The sequence below is a fragment of the Pogona vitticeps genome, chromosome 6, assembly GCF_051106095.1.
Source record: "Pogona vitticeps strain Pit_001003342236 chromosome 6, PviZW2.1, whole genome shotgun sequence".
Lineage (NCBI taxonomy): Eukaryota > Metazoa > Chordata > Lepidosauria > Squamata > Agamidae > Pogona > Pogona vitticeps.
In genome coordinates, this window is record NC_135788.1 from 37,869,062 (window position 1) to 37,893,274 (window position 24,213).

The window sequence follows — 24,213 nt, forward strand, 5'->3', positions numbered from 1 at the left end:
ATACAAAATCAAGTGAGGAGATACTGACATTCAAGAATGGCCATTCTACCTGGCTGCAGAAATCTGATAACACGATAACACTCTGTACCTGTTCAGAAGCAAATTCATGTTTATGATTATCCCATGGCTGACTCTTGCTTACTCTGTATGGAATAGGTGTGCCATACATGAATAGTGCTTTATTTTGAAGTTTACACTAACTCTCATACTTAAATGAAAACACAGTCTTTCTTCTTTCAAAGTCAGGAGCTCACCTGTTATTTATTAAAACTGTTGTCTGCCTCTCCTGAAATTGTTAGTCACAAATTTATTATTATTTTATTTATAGGACAGCTAGTGAAGAGTAGTGAACAGCATTATTCTAGAACTCCGGAGACCAGGGTTCAAATTCCTGCTTAGCCATAAAAACTCACTGAAGGGCAGCAACTGGTAAAACCACTCCTTAACTATTTCGGATACCTTGAAAACTCTACTGTATGTGTTACATATCACCAAGTCAGAACTGACTTAGAGCAGTCCTAATAGGGCTTTCAAGATAAGTTGAGTTATATAAGGAGTGGTTTTATCAATGCTTCTCATGAATTTCCATGGCCAAGCAAGAGACTCAAACCCAGGTCTCCATATTGTTCTAATCACTACATCGCACTGGGTATCACAAAATCCCTAACTGAGCTCACTATAAGTCAGAATCGATTACATGGCAGCTAACACAACCACACCAGGAAGGGGAGAGAGAAGGTTGTGCCTTGCTTAGCTGGGAACAAAAGCAGGGGAAGCTGTGTTGACACAAATCCACTTCCAAGACTTATTCTTCATTAGTCCAACCCAAGAGACACAAAAAGTGTGCAAAACCACAAACAACAGCCTAAGGTGATATCTTCTCTTGGTCCAGTGCATGTTAAGGGGGAGAGGGAATAAGCAGGATAGAAGAAAGGGAAGGGTAAAGACTGCATCTTCAATCTTTGTTGCCTGCCTGCTGTTAGAGGAGGGAGCGCAGGAGAGCTGCTGTAGACAAAAGACCTGGATTTCCGCAGGTGATAATGGCGATCAGGCCACCCCGCAGAGCTGAAAGATCAGAAACTTTTAGTATGACCCCCCCCCGGCGAAGTCTAAGCTGCCCTTCCGACTAGCACCATCGCTTTAGCATGGGCGATTCTGAGATTTTGTGTGTGTGTGTGTGTGTGTGAGAGAGAGAGAGAGAGAGAGAGAGAGAGAGAGATATTGATTCGCCCTTCTGCCTCCGGCAGCAAAATGTCTTGGGGCGGCCGCGGGGAGCACGCCCATCCCCATCCCCAAACCTGGCCCGCAAACCAGCCGCCGGCTCTTCTCTCTCCCAACGCCCACGGCGGGGGGGGGGGCGCGGGAGAGGGAGGCAGGCTGCCTGGTCGCCCCGCCCCCGCTTCCCACGCTGCCGCCGGAGCGAGGGAACCTTACCCGGGCGCTTTGTATCAGCTGGCGCCGCAGTTGCCGGCCACCGTCCGCTGGGGAGAGACAGCCGCGGCTCTTTCCAGGTCGGCGGGGGGGGAGCCTTTATGGTGGGGTGAGGGCCAAGCGGGGTCCCCCCCTTGCCTGGCTTTTGTCTTGACGGAAGGGAAAGGCGGGAGGAAGCCACCTGGCGGAGCATCAGGGGTGCGCTTGTCTCCTGCGAGCCAGGTGGGCGCTGGAGCGCCGCGGTCGGGCGAGGCGAGGAGCTGGGAGAGAGGCGTCTCCTCTCCTCGGCTTGCTTTTCTCTCTCACGGGGCCGCCCGTTGGCCGAAGGTAAGGTGTCTGAAGGCCTTGGGACGGGGCTCTTTGTCTGTGGAGGAACCGGCCCCAGTCCTCGGGAAGCGGTCGGAAGGCTTGGAGCGCAGTCTTCCCCCAAGTCTCCTCGGAAGTCGGCTCCCGGAGTTCCGAGGGGGCTGAAGGTCTCCGGAGAAGTGGCCAGGGGGCGGGAGGGGGGAGCGCGCGGAAGTGCCTGGCTCGGGAGGAAAGCCCGTCGGTCTCAGTGGGTTGTCCGGGAAAAGGCGCGCAAAATGCCTGGACGAGAGGAGAGGGCTGCACGCGCCGGGGTGTGAGGGCGCCCCAGGGAGTCCTTGGGCTCCCGCCCGTGAAAACCGGACGGCAGGGGGTTCAAAAGCCCCTTTCGAAGTGCCCCATTGCTGTGAAACTCGGGGAAGGCGCCTTAGAGCCCCCCCCCCCAAGAATAAAGGGAACCCTTAGTACCTTGTCGACATGGGTACGTTACAAGGGCTGGAAATAGGGCATAGGGTTGTGTCACTGATGAAAGGCTGCCTCAGAAAAGCAACCTTTGTTTGGTTTTATGAAATGCGAGGAATGGAAGCTGTGGAGGAAAATATCACACAGCCTCTTGAGAGGCAGGAGGGTTTTCCTTGTGGCTTGAGGAATATTGTTTCCTGTGGAGGTGGGTCTGCTTATACAGTATTTGCAACACACTTCCTTTGCCAGTACTGTACAATTAATTATTACCTGCTTATAGAAGTTATAAATAAGTATAACTTAGTTTTCCCCCCTCTTGTGCTTGCTTAAAACTGAATTCTGCTAGAATCAGTTGGATGGATTTCCAAGAGGTTTCGAAGTATGGCTTTCTCATAAAGGTAGAATGAAATCTTGAATGGGTGGAATACACAATTTTCAAAACCAGTATGAGACTGGAGGACAGATAAAATGTAAATTGAGTCTGCTGTACTGTTATTAGCAAGAGCACCTGTTTCAGGTGAAGACCAGTGGATTCTCACTACAGGCTGTAATTGCCAGAAACCCAAACCAGCATAGCTAGTGATGAAGGCTTCAACCACAACATGAACAGATGAAAGTAGATCGGGATCTCGATGATTTTCAGTTGTTTGGCAAGGGTTTCTGATACCCTAAGGTTAAGTGGTAGCATATAGAAATCTGTAAACAATTCCCTTGTGGCTGACCTTACGTGTCAGAGGCTCATATCTCAGTCTGTGTACTCTTCATAGTAGTAACCTTTGACTAGGTATTTGTGCATCCTTGATAGCCAGTGTCAGAATCTGTAATTCAAGTGTAGATTTGTATATGCAATTCTATGACTGGATCTAGTCTTGTATGTATTATTTGTTCCCACCTCTGCCTGCAGGTAGTGTTTTATAGTTGGTACTCTGGGGTCTGCATGGTGATCTTTAAGGTTCCCAACTAGAGTTGGAAGGATATCCCACAGCCTTGAGAAGTGCTGCTTTCAGTGCTGGACAAAACTCCTCAGACTGGGATGAAGCAGAAGGTGTTTTTTAAATGATGTAGCTGACCTGGTTTTACTATGAGACAAATCAGGAAGCAACCACGCAAAATAACAAAAGGGATTATTTATTATTATTCTTATTAAGATCTACTTCGTTCTTTTGAATAGCTTGGGAAAGTTGCCCTCAATGTTGAGATAATACAATCTGATTAAATGCAGGGATGGTTCACATTTTCCTTAAACAACTGTCTTTCTTTCAAGAGTGTTGATATTGGAAGAACCACAGGCATAAAAAAATGAGATATGTGCTTATCTTGAGGATATGCCATTATATATACTGAGAAATTATGATGGTTGTGAGTACTGGAAGTGATTGGAGTGACAATTCTCTTTTCCTCACTTTTTCTATTTCCAAGCAGCAGATGTTGGTGTAACCGTAGCAGGATAGTGTGATGCCTGAGATGCATCCACCCCAACTATTCCTGATGAATAAAAAAAACAGAGGAACCCACAGATGGAGTCCCCATGCAATCGTACTCAGTCCACAAAGCCAAACCAACAGCAACCTCAAATGGTTTTAAAATTCAGACCCATATTCTCCACTTAAATACACACACACACACACACACACACACACACAGAGAGAGAGAGAGAGAGAGAGAGAGAGAAACATTTCAGTGCTAATCACGTGTAATCAAAGGTGTGGTGAAGCCAGGGCTTGCAGAGTCAGTGCTTCAAGACTTTCTGGTTACCAGAAACAATGACTTCTGCCATCTGAGCTTAGCTGCAGTCCTCACAGTAGCTGGGGATGGATTGGGGGAGATAATTTCCCCAGCAACAATGTATTGATATGAGCAATCCCTATCATTATGGAAAGTATGCTGCGTGGCTTGTTCTCAAAGAGACATCAGATTTACCAGTCTTTTCTGGTAAAGATAAAAAAAAATATTGGAACTGGTTTGTTTTATGAGAGTTTTGAATTCTCATTGGGATTGTGAGTATAGAAATTATAAAGATACGTGTCTACAATTCAGAATTTACCGTTCCATCACTGCATGTAAGAAGGCCATTTGGTTAATTGTACACATTTTGTTGGGATGAGAGCCCTTATAACAATAATATACTATGGGGCAATAGTAATGGAATTACTAATCCTATTCATGGATGGACATGAAATTCAAGCCAAATTCCAGTTGCTTGGCCAAATTGTGACTTTTGGTCTGTTCCTCCCCAGTAAAAGAAAACTGTCCCTGCGATGATTCTTGAGGAATGCACACACGTGCTGGCTCAGTGGGTATGCAGGCGTGCCCCAAGAATTGGGACTGAGACTAGAGAGGAAAAGACCAAAAGTTACAGGATTTTGGCCAAAGAAAGATGTAACTGCAGTTGCCTCTGCTGAATTAGATAGGCTTGGATGGAAAAGGAAGAAAACATAGTGAATCATTCTAAGCTTCCTAGTACCTTAAATGCCAAGCAGAACTAAAAACTCCTGTAGTAGAGTGAGGACTACTTTTTAAAAAAAGAATTAAATAGCTGTATTTGAACAAGTTTTATACAGTATTTAAAAACTGGATTTGATGTCTGAAAAATGAAGAATTCTGTAAAGTTTTTAGTGAAAAATACCAGATCATTTTTTGTAATTAATTTTACTTGGTGCTAATATAATTGACCAAAGAGGTGTTCACAAAGAAGAGTGCAGACCTGTGGAAGAGTACTCAGAAAGAAGCCCTACTAAGTTCAGGGGGGGCTTACTCTTGGGTAAGTACAGTGTTATATCTGCCCTGGGAGTTAGGCCCACTACATATCTGTGGGTTTATACTCCACATGGCTCGGACATGTCGTGAGAATGACTTATGGTTGGATTCCAGAAGATCTCCTGTATAGAGAATTAATGCAGAGAAATTGCCCCAGAGGGAGACCACAGCAGTGAGACAAGGATATCTGCAAGCGGGATCTGAAGGCCTTAGAAATGGACCTCAACAGATGGGAAACCATGATGTCTGAGCATTCAGCCTGGAGGTAGGCGGTGCATCATGGCCTCTCCCATTTTGAAGAGATACTTGTCCAGCAGGCCGAAGCAAAGAGGCAGTCCTGAAACCAGCAAAATCAGGGATTGTATTTGCATTCAGTGTGGAAGGGATTGTCACTCTCGAATTGGCCTCCTCAACCACACTAGATGCTGTTCCAAGTCCTCTATTCAGAGCATGTTGCCATAGTCTCTCGAGACTAAAGGATGTCTAATCTAATCTAAAATACTCCACAGTGTAAATGAAATGAACTAAAAAGTATATAATCTGAAATATTAAAAAAGAAAGCTGGATGGAATATAAAGTGCATGTTATATTTATCAATAATGAAAAAAGCAGCCACTCATAGAGATAAAGTTCTGAATTGGGTAATACATTTTAACGCATCACTAAAAAGTCACAAACAAGGTTAGGTTTCTCTAGAATTCTTCAAGCAAAGTTGGGGGTAGGTGAAGAAGCAAATAACCCCCAGAGCTGGTCAAGCAGTGATGCCCCTTGTTCTTAAATACAGAAGCTAGCCAGGTAGGATAGAGTTGGCAGAGTTTGCATGAAATGAGGGTGCAGTGGACCCTCAACTTACAGACGGCTCCACTTACAGACTCTTTGAGTTACAGACTTCTCTGGCCGCAAAATTTAGGTTCGACTTGCAGCCGGAGAATTGACCTACAAACTGAGGAAAAAAACCCAAAATGGAACAAAAATAGCCGGTTACGGATTAATCAGTTTTCAATGCGTTGCAGGTCAATGGAGCCTCGACCTACAGACTTTTCGACCTGCAGCCACTGTTCCAGTACGGATTAATTCCGTAAGTCAAAGGTCCACTGTATCAAGCTGACCGTTTACAGTCTCTGCTTTCACTGTAGAGAAAAAGACTGCCTGGGACCACAGTGCACAGGGACCTTTTTGTTAGAGCAGACATACATGGTGCAAGATAACAATTTTTAAGGAAAATAGGACCTAAAGTTTGTCTCTATTAGATTTTTAAAAATTCAAATTTGCAGTAATTCCCATTGTTTAGAGGAGATGGCCTCTCATTAAACAAAGTACTATCTTATGGTATTTCCAGAAGCAAGTAAAAGAAAAAGAAATAAAAAAGAAAGCCTTGTGGTTTCTCCATAGAAACAAGTTCTGGGTTGAATAATGGCCCAATTGGATCACTCAAGAGTTGCAAATGATGTATAGCATTTATTTGTTTTGCCTTTCATTACTATTTGATAACTAAAATAGTAACTTAAATTTAATAACTTAAATAGTAACTATCTCATGATCCTTCCTGGCAATTGCAGTTAATACATCATTGGCTGAACAAATACAGAAGACTTCTATGGCGGTGGATTCTAATACGTACGCAGGTTCATATAGCTTTGTTAACTCGAAATGTCATTAGCAGTAAGCAAAGCACATATATAGGCAAACCTCAAAAATGTTCTGCTACTTGCTGGCTTCTTCTGTCTTTAAAACAATTGGTTTTTATTTCAGTTACACAAGCATTATAAACTTATGTTAGCTATGCAAAAGAGGAGTGAGGACAGATGTTCCATATATAACTTTCCAAATTTATTATAGTATTTTTTAGTTTATTTTTATTGTGATGGCTTTGACTTTTCATGGAATGTAGATAATTTTTGTGGGGGTGTTGCATTTGAGTTTGTTTGATTTTGCTAATATTATGGAGCAATTTCTTTTGATGTGTTTTAAGCCAGCTTGAACACTGCCTTATAATAGGCAGAGTAGAAATGTCATGTAATACTAATAAATCAAACAGATCACAAGCGTTCTCCAGGCTTCATAATCTGGATGCTTACTAGCAAACTGAGTGGTATAACACCAGCCTTGTTTTATCTTTAAAAGTTGCACCTGCATTTCTTCTCATTCTGATATTTAAAGTATAAAAAATAAATCTAAATAAGAGTTTGTCAGTACAGTTATCAACATTTTCCACATCTGAAGCTACTTTGTACTACTGGGTTCCAATGATCTAATGACCAATAAAAAGAAACTTCAAGAGTAACGAGTTTTATTTGGTATGAACTATCATGGAGGGCATGTTGCATCTGTAGAAGTCACGCTCTTGACAGTAACAGCAGGGGATTGAACAAAGCCTATCAGGTCCCTGTAAGATCGTGATAGTGATTTGATTTAATAGCTGGTGTGTGAGGTGGGGATGAATGTGATTAATTCGCCTCCAAAAAGGGAAATCTGCATTTCTATCCTTATCTTGTATTTATTCTATCTTGTGAAAAACAATAGTGTTTGGGATGCTTTTGGTGAGTTGGTGGTAAGTCCACAGTCTTCCTTCTCTGTGGGTCTGAGTTCTCAATGATGTGGGAAAGACTTGGGAGACAGGGAACTTTCCTATTAGCTAAGGAGTTTCTGTTGTGGTCTGAGATAAGCAACACTGACTTGCTTTTATCTTGCTTTCACTTTCCATCCAGTACCTTTCACATTTTCAGGATTTCTCCTCATTTGGGATTTTATCTGTATAAAACAATTTTGAAACATATTTAAAACAATTAAAAATCGAACAGCACAAAATTAAAACATTCAAATATTTAAAATATTGCATTAAAATCTATGCAGGCTATAATGCTCAACACCCATTGCAGAACAAGTGGTACTTTCACCCACCCAAAAAGAAATGGCTAGTTCCCAACATCCTTGAAACAAGCCAATGTTATTTTTGGCAAATTAGACAGAATGTAATAGTAACAGAAAATTAAAAAACAAATCAAATAAGTAACAATTTGCTGCCCTATTTTGGTGCCCCAAATTTGCTGCCTGAGGCAGGTCTCTACTCTACCTAGTGGTAGGACTGGCCTTGGGATCCTTGTGACTGTCTTGCTTCTTCCCTTTTTTTGTCATGGAGCTAACCTGCTGAAGCTGTGCTCCACCCATTTGCCAGGATGTGAAGTCCTCACAAGGACTGGGAAGAATGTGTTGGCCACAGCATGAAGAACTTCATCAGGAGGGCTTTAAACTGGATTGGAAGAGGGAGGAAGACACAAGCACAGAGGTAAAAACAGATGAAGCCTTACACACAATAAGAAAAATGGACCAAACAGTTCTAATGAGGGTCAGTAATAACATTAAAATTAATAATAATATTCATAAAAATGTACAAAGAAAACCAGGCTTCAAATCACACAATCTCCGGTGTCTATGTACAAATGCCAGGAGTACAGGAAACAAACAAGAACTGGAAATCTTAGCTCAGGAGAATAAATATGACATGATAGGAATAACTGAAACTTGATGGGATGACTCCCATGACTGGAATACAGCAATTGAAAGATATAAATAGTTCAGAAAGAACAGAAAGAATAGAAAGGGAGGTGGAGTTGCAGTATATGTGAAAAATACACATTCCTGCATAGAAATACAGGATTAGCTGTCCCATTGAGAGAAAAGGAGCCTGAGGAGGGACATGACTGAGACTAGAGATGGGGGTAGTCATATATGAATGCAAATATCCCCACACAGGTGGCGATAACGAGGGTCCACTCACCAATCCGCCATGGATGCTGTGATTCTTCCAATGGCTCCTCAGATCTCGATTGGCTAGCTACTTCTGACAGGAGGTAGAAGGACAAGCCTCACTACAAGGTAGAAGAGTGGTTTGCAGATCGTGATTTGCAGAGCCATTGGAAGAATCACTGCGTCCGCGGCAGCAGTGGATCAGTGGTCCGGTCCCATGGGGCTGGAGCCTCCTTATTGCCACCTATGCGGAGATATTTGTATACAAATACCCCCACCTATAATTGAGACATCTAAAGTCTCTGCTTTAAAGTCTCTCCAGCTTCTGCTTTTCCACCACACCGTGGGAAGCTGAAAAGAACCCTATCAGAAGTAGAGAGGAATCCCACTAATTTAATGAATTTACTCTGATTGGGAGTAGCAATTGGATTTATGTCTAATTCTTCAAGATAATTTTTCTGAATACCTGAGACTGTCATCAGCGGGATTTGGGGTGTCCTTGATTGATGCAGATATCCTTTGGTTTGTATTCTTGCACTGAGCAGGCGGGTTGGATTCAATGGCCTTATATGCCCCTTCCATCTTCATGATCCTATGATTCTATGACTGAGAACATGTGCTTCACATGCAGAAGGTCCTAAGTTCAGTCACCATAATCTCCAGGTACAGATGGGAAACATTCCTGCCTAAAACCTTGGAGAGCGCCTGCAGTTTGGTCATATTAATTTAGAAGAATCAGAGGTCAGATCATCCAGCTTTGGCAATTTTCCATTGATACACCTTGGCTATGGATTCCAAGGTATAAACATATTGCTATACCTTTGTCAAATATCATTATGCCAGTTTGTTTTAAAAAGAAGAAGAAGAGTAATGGAGTGAAAAAACTTAGTTGTCCGATGGTTGATTCTTCAGATACAAGAGGGTCGTGCCATAATACATTACATTTCTATACTGCTCAGTGGCCAAAGCACTCATTAGTTCTGTTTTAGGGCAATCTGCAATAATGTATATGCAGGCAATGCTTCCTTTATTGATTTTGTTCTTGACTGATTGAAGGCAACTCTATTGTTGAGTAATCTGTAACTATGAGAATCAAGGCAGTCTGTAGGTATAGTTTAGATGGCTTGAAGTTTTAGTACAGCATTTATTAGAATAACTGTAGCTTTGTGTATATACTGTATCATGTATCCATTAGCTAAAAAGAGAGAAAAAACCTTTATGCATGCTAGTTGTTCTTGGCCTTACACAGTCAGTCTCTGTAGGGTTTCAAATAATTCTGCATGCATTATTTCCTCAAACTGTTAAGTTCGTGGCATTTTGATAGTAGTAATGAGAGTCTTTCCATTTAGTGCTTTTGGCTTAAATATTCATTGCAATAGTCAAGTTCTAATGTATCAAATTGATTGAGCCATTTATCTCTATGCTGTCCTGCTGAGCAAATATTTAGATGTAGAGACATCAGATAATTGCTATATGATGAGGAAAACAAGGGACCTCCCCCAGAAAATGAGAAAATTCTATTCAACATCATTTGGACACAGAAATATATCCTTCAGAAGATTTAGCTCTTGCATTTGGAAGCAGTAAAGTCTCATCTCTTGGAGCAGACTTACAGGTATTCTTAACAAAATGTGGGAATCTTTAATTCCTAGATTTAAATGAACCTAGCATTCTCCTCTAATCAGTACAGATTGTATGAACATAATCACATGGTAGCAGCAGACTGACTGTCTTTGAAGCAATTGAAATATCTAAGATTGAGATGAAATCCATCTATGTCTCAACGTACAATCTTACCATGTCTTCTTCCTCAACGTGTAAAGAGCAGGAATTTTCATCTGGTGGTCCAAAGATGGAATTCAGAGATGAGGAACATGTGGCCCTCTAGATGTTGGACTGGAACTCCCATGGCCCATATCTCTCATAGCCATATATTTCATAGTGGTGGGAGTTGTAGCCCAACAATATCTCTGATTTAAGGTGGATGGACATATTTTGTTTATTAAAAAACAGAGAATGTATTTTCATATTTGGTGCTAGTTTGCTTATTTAGTGTGTTTCTTAGCAGCATTTCAATACCAGAGTCTTCCCTCAGCAGATTACAAGAAATTAGTCATAATTAATCTAAAACATATTTAAGAATAAGCTAGTGAAAAGCAAAATAATAAAGCTTTCAGTTAAATGCTAAAGAAAACAAATGTGTTCTAATACCTTTTTAAAAAGATAATTGATGGAACCAGCTGTATATCACTGTGAGTGGAGAGGTGGAAACCAGCACCAAGAAGGCCTTATTTCTTGTTCCTATCGATCTTGTAAATCTCACTGGTGGGCTGTTGGGTAAGGTGACACAATTAGTCTGCTCCTCCGATTATTGGTGCACTGTGAAGACCTAACTGCTGAGCATTTTATCACGGAGCCTAACCATCAGGGGTTTAAATGCTTGCCCTGAAAATACATTATTTGCCTAACATCAAATGAACTATCAGCTTAGTTGCGATAGGGCAGTCTTAGTAAGCCTAGCCATTAGGCAGAGGGACACTGCCATCTCAGGCAATGGATTTTTAAAAGGACAGAAAATAATTTAGTAATTTATTTTACTGATATTGGCCAAAATCCTGTTGAGCAGTTAAACAAATCTGCATTTATTTAATCTCCAGCGTTATTTGTTGTGAACTGAGTCAGCCTGCCTCAGATAACTCCATACAATATTTTTTAACTTATGGCAAATCACCACTAAATGTTATGCCTTTTGCATAACTGCAGGATTTTGGATGGTCTATTTTTACTTCCAGGAATGAAGAAAGGTGATTGTAGGATTTTTGCCTGATGTCCAAAAGTAACTTAGTATGCATCTTGACTTGGATGACTAAATATATCATTTGTTGTTCTACATTAGACAGCAAAATATCTTTGGTCCTGCTATTTGACCAATGTTAGCATTTTTTACACTATTATGATCTCTGGAGATGCAGTGTCAGAGTGAAGACTTGCAAAGTGATGTGTGTAATGAAGGTAATGAATGTTATATGGGACAAAACCTGTTTTTTTTATTTATTTATTTATTATTCAATTTCTACCCCGCCGCTCTAGACAGAGTCTACTTTGCATATTGTTATGCAAAGAGCACAGCACAAAACTAGAGCAATTATATGAGGATTTTGACCCTTGTTTTCCCTTTTAATCTTCTTTATACTGCCTTTTAAAATTAACTCTGTGTTGCCTTACTTTGATGAAAGTAGCTCTGGACTTCCTCTTATATACTTTTAGTTCAGTCTTGCCCAGAGCTGTTAATATATTGCTTTGTTTTCATTTATCTATCTAGTGATAATGAATTCCATGATTTAAATATGTGCTGGGTGAAAGTACACCATGATTGCTTCCTTCTCTTAAGCCTCACATGCCAGATGTTCTTCTATGTATTTATTAAAATATTTCTAACCCACCAATTATCAATGTATTTCAAGGGCAAGGTACAAGCAGTAAAATCACATTTGAAGAACCTGAGACATTTGAGATACTCTAAAAGAATTAAAAACAATATAAACACTATGAAACAATTCCACAATCTGAAGGAGACAAAACTCAGATAGTTGAAAATTGACAGCCACACAGTGATCCCTGTGGTTGTCAAATGCCTGGGTGAACAACCAGGTTTAAATTGGCATTGAAACAGAATGCCATGTACCAATAGGACCTCCAAGAAGAGAACATTCCACAGCCAAGAGTCAAGAAAGCCTTTTGCTATTTCTCCAGATAGTATATGATGGGAGATGTAAAACAGCTTAATGACTGGGCAGAGGAGAGTCACTGTTTCAAATACTGCCCTCTACTCCCATGTAAATCAGCCCCCACATAGCATATATACTGCCTCAAGTGCTTATTGTTTAGAAAGCATGAGTTCTTTATTGTCATCACAGTGATTCTTAGATTCTTTGATAAAGTGACTGATAGGAAATAAGATACCAAAGACTAAGAAGCACTGGCCAAGTGTGTTACCAACCTGCAGGTTTGATCAAAGAGGCTACCATACTGACAATTCTCTGTCCAGTCTTAGAACTCATTATCTTAAAGATACACCAAGCTGTGGAGAATAATTCCATTGGAGTGCTGAAGGCTAGTTGAGCTGCCTAATTAATTGCAGGATAGCTTTACTATCTGACTCTTCCTGCCACATGATAAAGAATAAAGATGAATCTTTAGGTGTCCTTGTTGCTCAATCTGTAAGCCATCCCTGCCAAAAAAAACCCTTTTCATTGCATTATATTATTATTTAAATGTAATAATACTTATTATTGTTAAATTTGATTAATACTAATAATATCATTAAGAGTACAGAATTGTGGCTTGAGATTGATGAACAAATATTTAAGGAATATCTTATTACTTTGAATAAATTCAGATCTCCAGGACTGGATGAATTGCATTGAAGAGTATTGAAGGACCTGGCTGAGGAAACTGCAGAACCGCTATCTATTATTTTCTTCAAATCATCGAGAATGGGTGATATGACAGATGACTGGAGGAGGGTTGATGTTCTCTCTATCTTCAAAAAGGGCAGAAAGAAGGAACCTGGGTACTTACAGAACAAGCAGCTTAACATCAATCCCAGGAAAAATTCTGGAGCAGATTATAGAGCATTCACTCTGCAAGCACTTGAAAACAATGAAGTAATAACTAGAAGCCAAGACAGATTTATGAAGAACAAATTCTACCAGGCTAATTTTATCTTATTTTTTTATCAGGTAACCTCCCTGGTAGATGATGGAAATGTTGTAGCTTTAATATGCCCTGATTTCAGCAAAGGTTTTGACAAAGTGCCCCATGATATTCTGATTAGCAAGCTAACTAGGTGTGGGCTGGATATAACAACTGTCAGGTGGATACACAGTTGCGTACAGAATCGTACTTATTGATGGCTCCTTCTCATACTGGGAGGAGATCACAAGTGGGGTACCACAAGACTCAGTCTGAGCCTGGGACTCTTCAAAAATTTTATTAATGCCTTGGGTGAGGAGGTGGAGGAAATGCTTATCAAATTTATGGATGGCACAAAATAGGGTAGAATAGCTAATACCATGGAAGACAGAAATGAAATTTTTAAAAAAATCTTGATTGGCTTGAGTACTGGGCTGCAAACAACAGAATTAAATTTAACAGAGATAAGTGCAAAGTTCTAAATCTAGGGAAAAAAGCAATTGCATTGTTACTAGATAGAGGATACTTGGTTCAGTAACACTACATGTGAAAAGGGTCTTGGAATTGTTGTAGAACACAAGCTGAATATGAGCCAATAGTGTGATGTGCCTGCAAAAAAAGAGCAAATGTTATTTTAGGCTGTATTAACAGAAGTATACTCTATATTAGAAGTACTAGTTCCTCTCTATTCAGCATTATTTATGCCTCATTTTGAGTACTGTGTCCAGTTCTGGACACCACACTTTAATAAGGATGCCAACAAATTGGAGCAAGTGAAGAAAGACTGAAAGAAATTGGCGTGTGTTGCCTTGAAATAGAAAGCTAATGGGAGATATGGTAACACTTTTCAAATACTTGTAAGATCATTATAGAAAGGATGGGAAGGATCTGTTCCGACTCATCCCTGAGTGTAGGACATGCAACAATGGGCTCAAGTTACAGGAATCCAGATCTCGGTTGAATATCAGGGAAAACGTCCTAAATGAGTAGTATGACAATGGAACAAAATAACTTTGGAGATGTTAAGCGCTCCCAACACTGAAAACATTGAAAAAAAAATTGGTTGGCCATCTGTCAGATATACTTTGATCTGGATTCCTGCATTGAGTAATGGTTTAGGCTCAATGGGCTTATAGGCCTTTTCAACTCCATTATTCTATGATTCTGTGAAACTGAATCAATCGTATAGTGCATACAACAGAAAAATGGCCAGATAACCAACATGAAAAACAAGCAACTTTCAAGAGTCAAAAACTCCACCTCTCATCATCTTACTTCTGTTTATAACAGACTACTGTACATTAGGTGGTCAGATGACTGCCAACAAGATTCCAGTTGGCCTTCCAATCTTTAAAATTGAGGAGAAGCCAAGCTCAGTGATGCACCATACACCACATATTGGAAACTTCCCAGGTTCAATTGCTTGTAACTGCACTGGAAGCAATCAGGTAGCAGGTGGTGAGTGTGAAACCATGGAAAGCAATATTACAGCAAAAATGCTAAGGCAAGTGGCGGGGGAGTTGCTTTCAGATCCAGTCACACTTAGTACATTCTCACTACAAGCATTTGGACTTAAGGAACTATGATGAATTTAAATCCCTTTGATTCCAGTGGATCTACTCTGAAGTATTACTGTATCTGCAAGCAATCTATAATCTGTTGAGAAGGTGACATTCTAATTACAATTATGTTGTAGCCTAGCAACAGCTTTGACATTTAGTTGCTATCCTGATGACCTTGTCTTATATTCATAGTTTTGCTTTTCTCAGCTCACTCCTTCACCTTGCAACCTGCACATCCAGATTGGTTGTAGAAAAGGAAGTAATGAATATTGGGAAACATTTGAATTCTTGAATTAAGAAAAGGTGTCCTAACACACTGAGTCACCAAATTGAGAAGCAGTCAATGCGTGTGGAGAATTTTCACTGCTGCATGAAAATGAAAGAACTAACATTTTTCATCAACATCATTGTTAGCAAAAAAATCTGGTGTTTTTTCCCTCTCCATTGTGGTACAGTATAGCAAAAGGAATCGCACAGTTGACCTCACAACCTAGGCAACCCCTTTGTGTCCAGCTGACCATGTTTCTTGAGGGCTGGTGTTACATGCATGTCCAGTCCTCTTGCATGCTAAATAGCACTAGTTGTTTCTATGACCAGATCAGCATATTATCTCCTTGACAGAATAAGCTACTCCTAGAATAATAGGTTTGTCAGTTCAGGGTGCAACATCTGGTTTCTGTATATGCATATGTCCCCCAATAAGCTGGTGATATAACATTCATGAAGTAGCTTATAAATGTGTTTTGTAAAGCAAATTTCCCATCCATTACTCTGTCCTGTATCCTCATTCCTCCTTACTGCTTGAGTGAGTTCCCCAATACCATTCCTGTATTGAAATTCAGCCACTTGTCTGGCAAAAGTTTCTCATTCCTGAGATACATAGATGGGAGAAACTCATAGTAGTTATTTAAAAACAGTAAGAACAAAGAATCTTGTGGCATCTTAGGAGTATATGCTTATTGTGTCATCAGTTGTAAAAATTAAGATTTGATGTGATGTATTTCCTATCATTTAAACTAACACTTATTCTTAAAGACTTTTTTTATCCCTAAGTACTACAACTCTTGAGATCTTTTCTTCTTAAACAATGTCCTTGCGATTCATATATTGACAGAATAATCCACGGTTTTGGTACACATGCCACTATTAAGTGGCACCAGAGATTCTAGTGGGATGCATATCAACACAAATGTGTGGGAAAACCCATCCATTATATTTCATGTGCTAAGCCGCCTAGAGTAGTCATATAGACCAGATGGGTGGGATACAAATCAAATAAATAAATAAATAAAATAAAATAAGAATAAGGGTTGGGGGTCAATGCTATGGAGAAAGTAGCATCAGTTCTCTGAAAAATGGAAATGCTGGATTTGTACAGAAGCTAAGTAAGATGCCATGTAATGTCTCTACTAAATTTCTCTGAACTCTAAATTGCACATTTTATATAGTTATTAATATAATGTGCTCTTTTTGAGTACAGTGGTGCCTCGCATAGCGACGTTAATCTGTGCAGCAAAAACCGCTGCTAAGCGATTTCGTCACTATGCGATTTTAAAAAGCCCATAGAAACGCATTAAAACCTGTTTAATGTGTTCCTATGGGCTTAAAACTCACCTTAAAGCGAAGATCCTCCATACAGCAGCCATTTTTGCTGCCTCTTAAGCAAGGAATCCGTCCCTACACACAGCGGGTGGCCATTTTTTTTTTAACCCGGCGGCCATTTTGGAACTGCCGATCAGCTGTTAAAAAATCATCGCTTTGCGATGATCGGTAAGCGAAACAGGGGACCGATCATCGCAAAGCGAAAAAAACCCATTTAAAACATCGCAATGCGATCGCTTTTGTGATCGCAAAATCTTAATTGCTAAGCGGTTTCGTCGCTAAACGGAGTGCCCGTTAAGCGAGGCACCACTGTACTCTTTTCAGAACACCTTAAACTTGACTGGCTGGATAACTTAGTAAGTTAGGTATCTGACTGCTAAGCCAGAGACTGGGAGTTCAGTTTCAGTAATCCTCCTGTGTAGTCTTAGGCAAACTGCACAATCCCAGAAGTGCACCTCAAAAGAAGGGAATGGTAAACCTTTTATCAGGACTTTGTACTTTTAAAAAATCCTGGAAAAAATCAGAACTGATTTGACGACAATTAATTTAAATGTGACACATAGGTTTGGCTCTCAGCATAACTTAATACAGCTCTGGATTGTCACGATGTACGTATGGCACAGGGAGAAACAGCAAGATGCAGGAAAACATATTTAGCAAGGTCTTATTGGGATCAAACTGTCCCAAGATTAAATATCAAGTGAACCTACAGCTGCTGCTGCTTGCCCTCCTTCCTGTGATTCAGACAGCAAGATGAAGAGTGAACATGTGCTCAGTATGTCTTGGAGGAGGATAACAAGCTGTGTCTGTGATGGAACCACTCATGTGGTATCTCCTCATGCAAAAAGAAAGGAGTAGTTGGAACAAAGACAAGTCAGCAATATCGCTGTTACAAGACCTCTGATATGGTTATTCAGAAAGGAACAGAGGTGCATGATAATTCTATCCACGTATTAATATTTAGACCAGCAGGAAATTGTTGAGCAGATTTCATTCTGTACTTTAGAGGAATCCTAGAGATTCTTGAGAAAATCAGCAGAGAAATGTTCAAGGAGTCAAACTGCAAGTGACAGTCCATGTACAATTAAGAAGCATAACAGTCTTCTTTTTCTGTAACAACAGTACAACTGGAATTTTAATAATGGAGTCCACCACCACCCTCACCGGAGCTAATAAGAGATGTGAGGGAGGGTTGCAGCAGGGGAGGAATTCCCCTCTGCACTCTCAATCAAATTTAGACCTCTTTAGGCTAGCTATTCATTTTGTTTCGAATTCAGTGTGTTCTTATAAGACCTTTAGTGTCATCTGTAATTTGATCCTAACTGGACACCTTGCATAGTACCGGTAGGCTAAATCTAACCGTATTCCCGAATGGAGTAAAGCTGTTAGCTTGAATCCAACTCAAATGGAACCACTGAATCATTTGGATTTACAAGGGATCTACTCTAGTTAGATTTAGCCCACTGAAATCAATAGAATATATGCTGTTTTTCAGTAGCCTATCTCATTCATTACAGTTCGTCTGTTATCAATGGGGCTAACACAGGATTTCGTCCAACATTTTCCTGCAGTCTGTAAAGATTCTCAGTTATTCATGTGAGATTATCTGGAAGTTGAGTCATGGCAACTGAACTTCTCTTATTAGGTTGAAATTGCTACTCTCATCCCTCTCCAGAAAGATCAGGATCACACACCAGAAACACCACTGTTAATGACTGTTAACAACTCATGACAATGGGTGGAGAAGGACTGCAGAGGTGGGATGTTCAGTCACCCCTGTCCTTTGTCCATCTAACAAGCCTATTCAGACCAGGGGGAAGTGAAACCAATGTGGAAGATATATCAGGGGTCTCCTAACAGCTCTCCCCAGACTGAAGAAGCTACTTGGATGAGTAGCGAAACATTTCAACCTAATAAGAAAGAAGTCCAGTTGCCATGACTCAACTTCCAGATTTTCCTGCAGTGTGTAGTCACAGTGGGTGAATGTTAGGGAGTTTGTGCTCAGTTCACGTGAGGTGATACAGTATCTTGGCTGAACAAGCCTTTTTGCTGCCTCTAACAGCAAAGAAGATGTACACCCCAGAATATTCAGCCATTTGCTGGTATTCTGTGATAGGTTTCTTGGGATTCTTTTTCTGACAGATCAGTGAACAATGAATGGAAAACAAGGACATTTGAAAACTATACTGGTAGTGGGCTATGAATTTAAATTTGGTTTAGAGGATTTTTTTCATATCAACATCTTACCTTTTTTCTTTAAAAGCATTTGGTTTTTCTTGTGATAAACAATGTTTACTCTTTTCTTCCAAGCTGATAAAATGTAATAATTGCAATGTACACTGTAAGAGGATACTGTATGGGAGGCCTATAGGTGCCCCAAACAATGGATAGAGAGAATGTGTAGCATCTTTATTCACAATATAATCTTTAGCACTTCTATATAACCGCATCAGTAGAAATGTTGACATGCTAGCATTACTCTTTATGCCAGATGAAAAGTACCAGGTTGGGTTCAATATTCCAAGTGATACCAGTTTCTCCTTTTAGTTGACTAAAGGAAAGAGAACTTTAATATAAGGAAAGGGTGGGGAGTGTGGGACCTTCCAGGTGCCATTGAACTGCAGCTTCTATCAGCATTTCCCATTGTAGCCAGTGATGAAGATTGATGGGAGCTGAGGTCCAAGGGCATCTGAAAGGGAGTGGGTCTCTATATTCTCTGGCAAGCCTCCATTTGGAAGGGTGGTAGAGAGACCATTTCCTTGTGAAAAGGTAAATGATTACAAGACCTGTCATACTCGCATCTCCTTTAAAGATAAAGAAGCATGAGGGTGAAAATCAGGAATTTCCCCATCCACAAGGACCACCTGAGCAGCGGACTCAGTGGGTACATAGGTCACAAATTAGTGAGTTGTGTTATAATTCTGTTCAGATTACAAAAATCAATTCTGATTTTGATCAGTATCCTTCTTTGTCCTCTTCTTTGGTGGTTCATGGCCTCCGTTTTGGTCAGGTTTGGCGACCCAGTTGCAGAGCCACAAAGGAAGATCCAGGCTGGGGCAGGCAGATGTTCACCAAGGCTGATGTTCACAAATGAGTATGCCAAAAGCTGTCGGCATACTCATTCTCAATTTGACTCTTAAGGATGAATTTTATTTAAATAAATAATGAAAAATTTGATTGATAAATGTGTATTGACCATTTATGGAACAGTCCTTCTAGCAAAGCTCTGAAGATCATTGTTTGATTATTGTACTCATGCTGGAATTTTGTGTTCAGAAACTTGAGTCTTGGGTATCCTATCCCAGGAAAGGCACTGAGCGTATTAAGCTCAGCAGAATAAACCTTGTAAAATCACTGTGAGGATGATGCAAACCTGAAGCAGGTTTAGAGTTCTAGGGAATCTGGAGCATTATCAGATGCCATAAATTATAATGGTGTATGGCAGGGCTGGTAAATCTATCTTCACAGAGTCAGGTTTGTTTTTTTCTAGACCAAGGGCAGGCACAAGATCCATCAGTATCTGCAGTATTAGTAAATACCTGCCTCATTTGCATAGATCTGCAAGACTTCCCACCTCCCAGTGACTTGAAGATAGCAACAATGAAAAGCTTTGTTTCTCCTAAATCAGGCAGCTGAAACCAAGTGCAATACATTGGTTTAAGAAGGTAGATACAGTATTGCAAAACACAGACATTCTAGATACATCTAACAGCATTAGATCTAGAGCCTTTAAACATTCACACAAATTGACTCCTAATTTCCCTATATTTTCTTGCTTTTAGCTGCCTGATTTAGGAAGAAATAAAGCTTCTCATTGTTGCTACTGTTAAGTCATTGGAAACTGGAAATTCTTGCTATCTGTGCAAATGAGGCAGATATTTACCAGTCAATATTGATAAATCTTCCAACATGCCGCTGGTCTACTGCTACAGAAGGAAGGAAGAGGAAACACTCAGTGTATCTGATACAGTTCAGGGAAAGTCCATCTGAGGAATGAGTTTGAAAGCAGGAGAGATGGGGAAATGTAAGGTCTCATTCTCACTGAAGTGTTTGCCTGTGCCTGAGAAGTATCATATCATTTTGGATATTGGGGCTCAGGTCACTGAATGTTTTTTTCATTAAAAAAAGAGAGAAGTAAACCTGCACATAGCAAATTAGATATTAGAGGAGAAGATTGTAGCTTTGTCTTGTCCCTATCATGGGCATTTTACAGTATGTCTTCAGCTTAGTGAGAACTATTTAAAGACGAATTGGTATTTCTCAAATATTTAACTGTTCTGCCACTGAGAAATGTAGTCAAATTCCAGCATAATTCGGATTTTTTCATTACTTTTAAGAGGCCATTATCAAAAAGGAAATGTTTCCAATCTTGGATTCTATATGAGGTTACAATGGCCTTATGAAATTTCATACATTTTGTCAGGAACTCATACAACTATTGGGAGTAATTTGGAGTGTACATTATTCATGTTGCGTGGCCTTTGGAATCCCATCCAAATCTTAAGGCTTCAGCTTTTGTTGGCATTAAGTTGCTTCCGAATGCAACCTTACAAATTATTAGATTGGAAGCTGTTACTGCACACATGGTATGTACATTAATTTGTTGTTTGTTTGTTTTCCCTCCAGCACATTCTATCTGTAATCATTGGCATCAGGACAGATTGAAATAAGAACCTGACAGATGCCTGTGCCGCCACCACCACCACCACCGCCACCACCACCTCTTCCACCATCTTTTTCCACTGGTCCCCCACCTCCTCCCCCTCCGCCACTTCCATCACCTTCTTCTGCAGGATCACCACCACCACCACCACCACCACCTCCTCCTCCTCTTCCTCCTCCATCACCTTCTTCTGGAGGTGCGCCACCATCCCCTATTTCTATTCCATCATCTTCTGGAGAGCCGCCGCCACCACCACCACCACCACAGCTACCATCTCCAACTCCTCTGGTAAGTTTTGTCTTTCAGTATCAATGAAGACAAATATTCCCATTTATAGCCACTGTTCCATCAGTAATCTGGTACCCATTGTTTGAGATTCCTAGTCCCATTCAGGACACACATGTGTGGAATCTAGTTGAGGGTGCAGAAAAAAGTGAATGGTGTGTGAGATTTGGAGTAGAAACCAGAGAGCTGGAAAAGTATACCCTGCAATGAATGAATGAATACTCAAAATCAAAATGGTGCATACTGGGAAAAGATGTGCCAGGACCCCAGGCATATTGCTGTTGATCAGCTTTCCCCAATGTGGTGCCTTCCTGATTTTGGGGGCTACAATTCCCATCAGCTTCAGCTAGCATAGCCAAAGATAAGGGTTTATGGATATGATCATATGAAACATCTGGAATGGTAGTTTGGGGAAAGCTGCAATAGATATACAGGTTTCTACAGTACTGTCTTCAGATTGTAACGGGTATAGTTCCATCAGATGCAGTGCAGACTTTGTAACTTGGATCTGTGAAACACCAGGACATTTGAAATTAACCCTAGTATAAGAAACATCTGGTTCCTCAGAAGTTGCTGTGTCCTTACCTCATACATTGTTTTGCACAGTGTCCACTGGTGCAATGCAATAGTAGTAATTGACCAAATAATTGTTGTAATGCAAGCTTAACCATGCTGGTTCCAAAAAAGTGGTGATATTGGCACAACACATGTGCCATCGTAAGTCTTTGTTAAAGCACGGTGGTAAAGGGAAGCAAAGATAGGAAACTGTTTTACAATGGTCCTTGTAGTCCATTATTGCCTGTGCTGACTTGGGGTGGTCCTTTAGGTTTCTAAGCAGAAATGTTTCCCAACTACCTGGTGCTTTTTGAATGGAGTGTGTATATTCTACCACTGGGATTCCTCATAAAATAACTGTGTGATAGATGTGTTGTAGTGTATGTTGAGGGCTGGATGACTGTAACTTGCACCTGCTATAAAGTGACCCAGCTGTTGCTGCAGCAGCTGCTATCTATTCCCTAACAATAGAACTGAAGTTCAAAACTGTACATGTAGTTGTTTTTCAAATAGGTCACATTTTCTATCATACAGGAATAGTAGCACTCAGAATCCAAGATGTCCATACATTTCCCCCCTTTATTTCCTTGAACAAAAGGCGCTCATTACCTTCCCTTTCTAAAGGAAGTTATGAGGCTTCCCCCTCATTCCCATCATTGTTCCCTAAAAATGTTTGTTGAGCTTCCTAAAAATGCAAGACAGGGATTGGAGAACCTTGTTGAATGCAGTGAACTTTGCTGTGGTAGGAGTGAAATATCCCCATATAAAGCAGACACAATTTTATTGGGTGGGTTCTTTCTGTCCATGAATGGGAGATCTAAGGAGGACCATAGGATCCTCCCTTGCTTCCCTCATGGGGAATAATGGTTTTTTAAATTTAAATTATATTCTGCCCTTCTGCCCAAATGTGAGGTACTCATACCTGTCTTACAGCATATGAATTGTTAAAACAATAGCAAAATTAAAATGGGGAAAAAAGAGAAGTTGAAAAAGAGGAAAACATAGATGATAAAGCCAGAAATCAGCAAGGATCAGACAAGTGACAAGCAGATAGAGGAATCTAATGTTTAGCAGGTGAAAAGTCTGCTGGAATGGGAAGGACTTCAGTTTTGAACTGATTGTTGGGGAAGAAGCCAGAGGATCTTTCAAGGTAGAGCATTCTGTGGTATATAGGTGCAGAAACAAAGAAAGCCCTGTCATTATGAATAGAAGTTGGTGGAATATTCCTCTTCTAATGTCTTCACAGTGTCCACACTTACCTGGCAGCAGGAAACAATCTTTTGGGTATTTTAGTGTGACACCATATTAGGATTACCAGTACAGTGGGGTCTTGACTTGAGAACTTAATCCGTATTGGAAGGCGGTTCTCAAGTCAAAAAGTCTGTAAGTCAAGTCTCCATTGACCTACAGTGCATTGAAAACCGATTAATCCCGTAACAGGCCGTTTTTGTTCCATTTTGGTTTTTTTCTGATCTGTAAGTCAAATCTCAGTTTGCAAGTCAAACCTAAATTTTGCGGCCAGAGAAGTCTGTAACTCAAAAAGTCTGTAAGTCAAGCCGTCTGTAAGTCAAGGGTCCACTGTAGTACTTTGACTTGAAGCTAGAAATGAAGCTTGTAGTGAAGATAGAACAGCATCAAGTGCTGCTTGCTTCAGATAACTTGAACTTTGATGGCAGATCAAGCGCCAATTCTGTTCATGCATGCTTATCTCAGAGTACATGAAATTCTGAATGAATAGTGCAAAATAAGCAAAATAAAATGCTTAACTTGCACAAATGATTTGATTTGTAGAGTTTAGCTTCCCTTGGCAGAACATCCTCAATGTTTTATTAGACAGAATTTACATTAAGCAAATAGTGATTCCATTCATATACATTCAAGATATTATTTTAGAACTGCTGTGTAGTGATTTTCTGTAGTGAATTTTGTAGGAATAGTCTAAAGTAACTTTATTCATTTTCTTGTAGAAGTATCACTCTGCATTTAATATGAAGTCTGTTATCTCTAATATATATGTAGGATGGGGAAGGAAAGCATTATCAGCATTTTTTAACTTTGGAGAAGAATAGTATGTAAAATGCATTGTGTGGGCTGTGCAGTTTTTTAAAAACCTTTTAACTTCTGTTTTTCATTTAGGACTAAAATTGCATA

At 40.3% G+C, this 24,213-nt stretch overlaps 1 protein-coding gene across 6 annotated transcripts in view; it reads left to right on the plus strand.

The window, feature by feature from the left end:
* The first annotated feature begins 1,412 nt into the window (after nt 1–1,412).
* WIPF3 (WAS/WASL interacting protein family member 3) overlaps nt 1,413–24,213 on the plus strand; it is a 46,917-nt gene continuing 24,116 nt past the window's right edge. For 2 of the 6 annotated variants that reach the window (XM_020780391.3, XM_073003340.2), the window contains exons 1-2: nt 1,461–1,758; nt 21,186–21,510. In XM_020780391.3, coding sequence (XP_020636050.3) covers nt 21,241–21,510 — 270 coding nt within the window. In that variant the 5' untranslated portion in view covers nt 1,461–1,758; nt 21,186–21,240. Of the gene's footprint in view, nt 1,759–7,816; nt 8,240–10,251; nt 10,316–17,304; nt 17,489–21,185; nt 21,511–24,213 lie in introns of those variants that run through there. The other 4 variants (XM_073003337.2, XM_073003338.2, XM_073003336.2 and 1 more) reach the window with 4 other exon arrangements.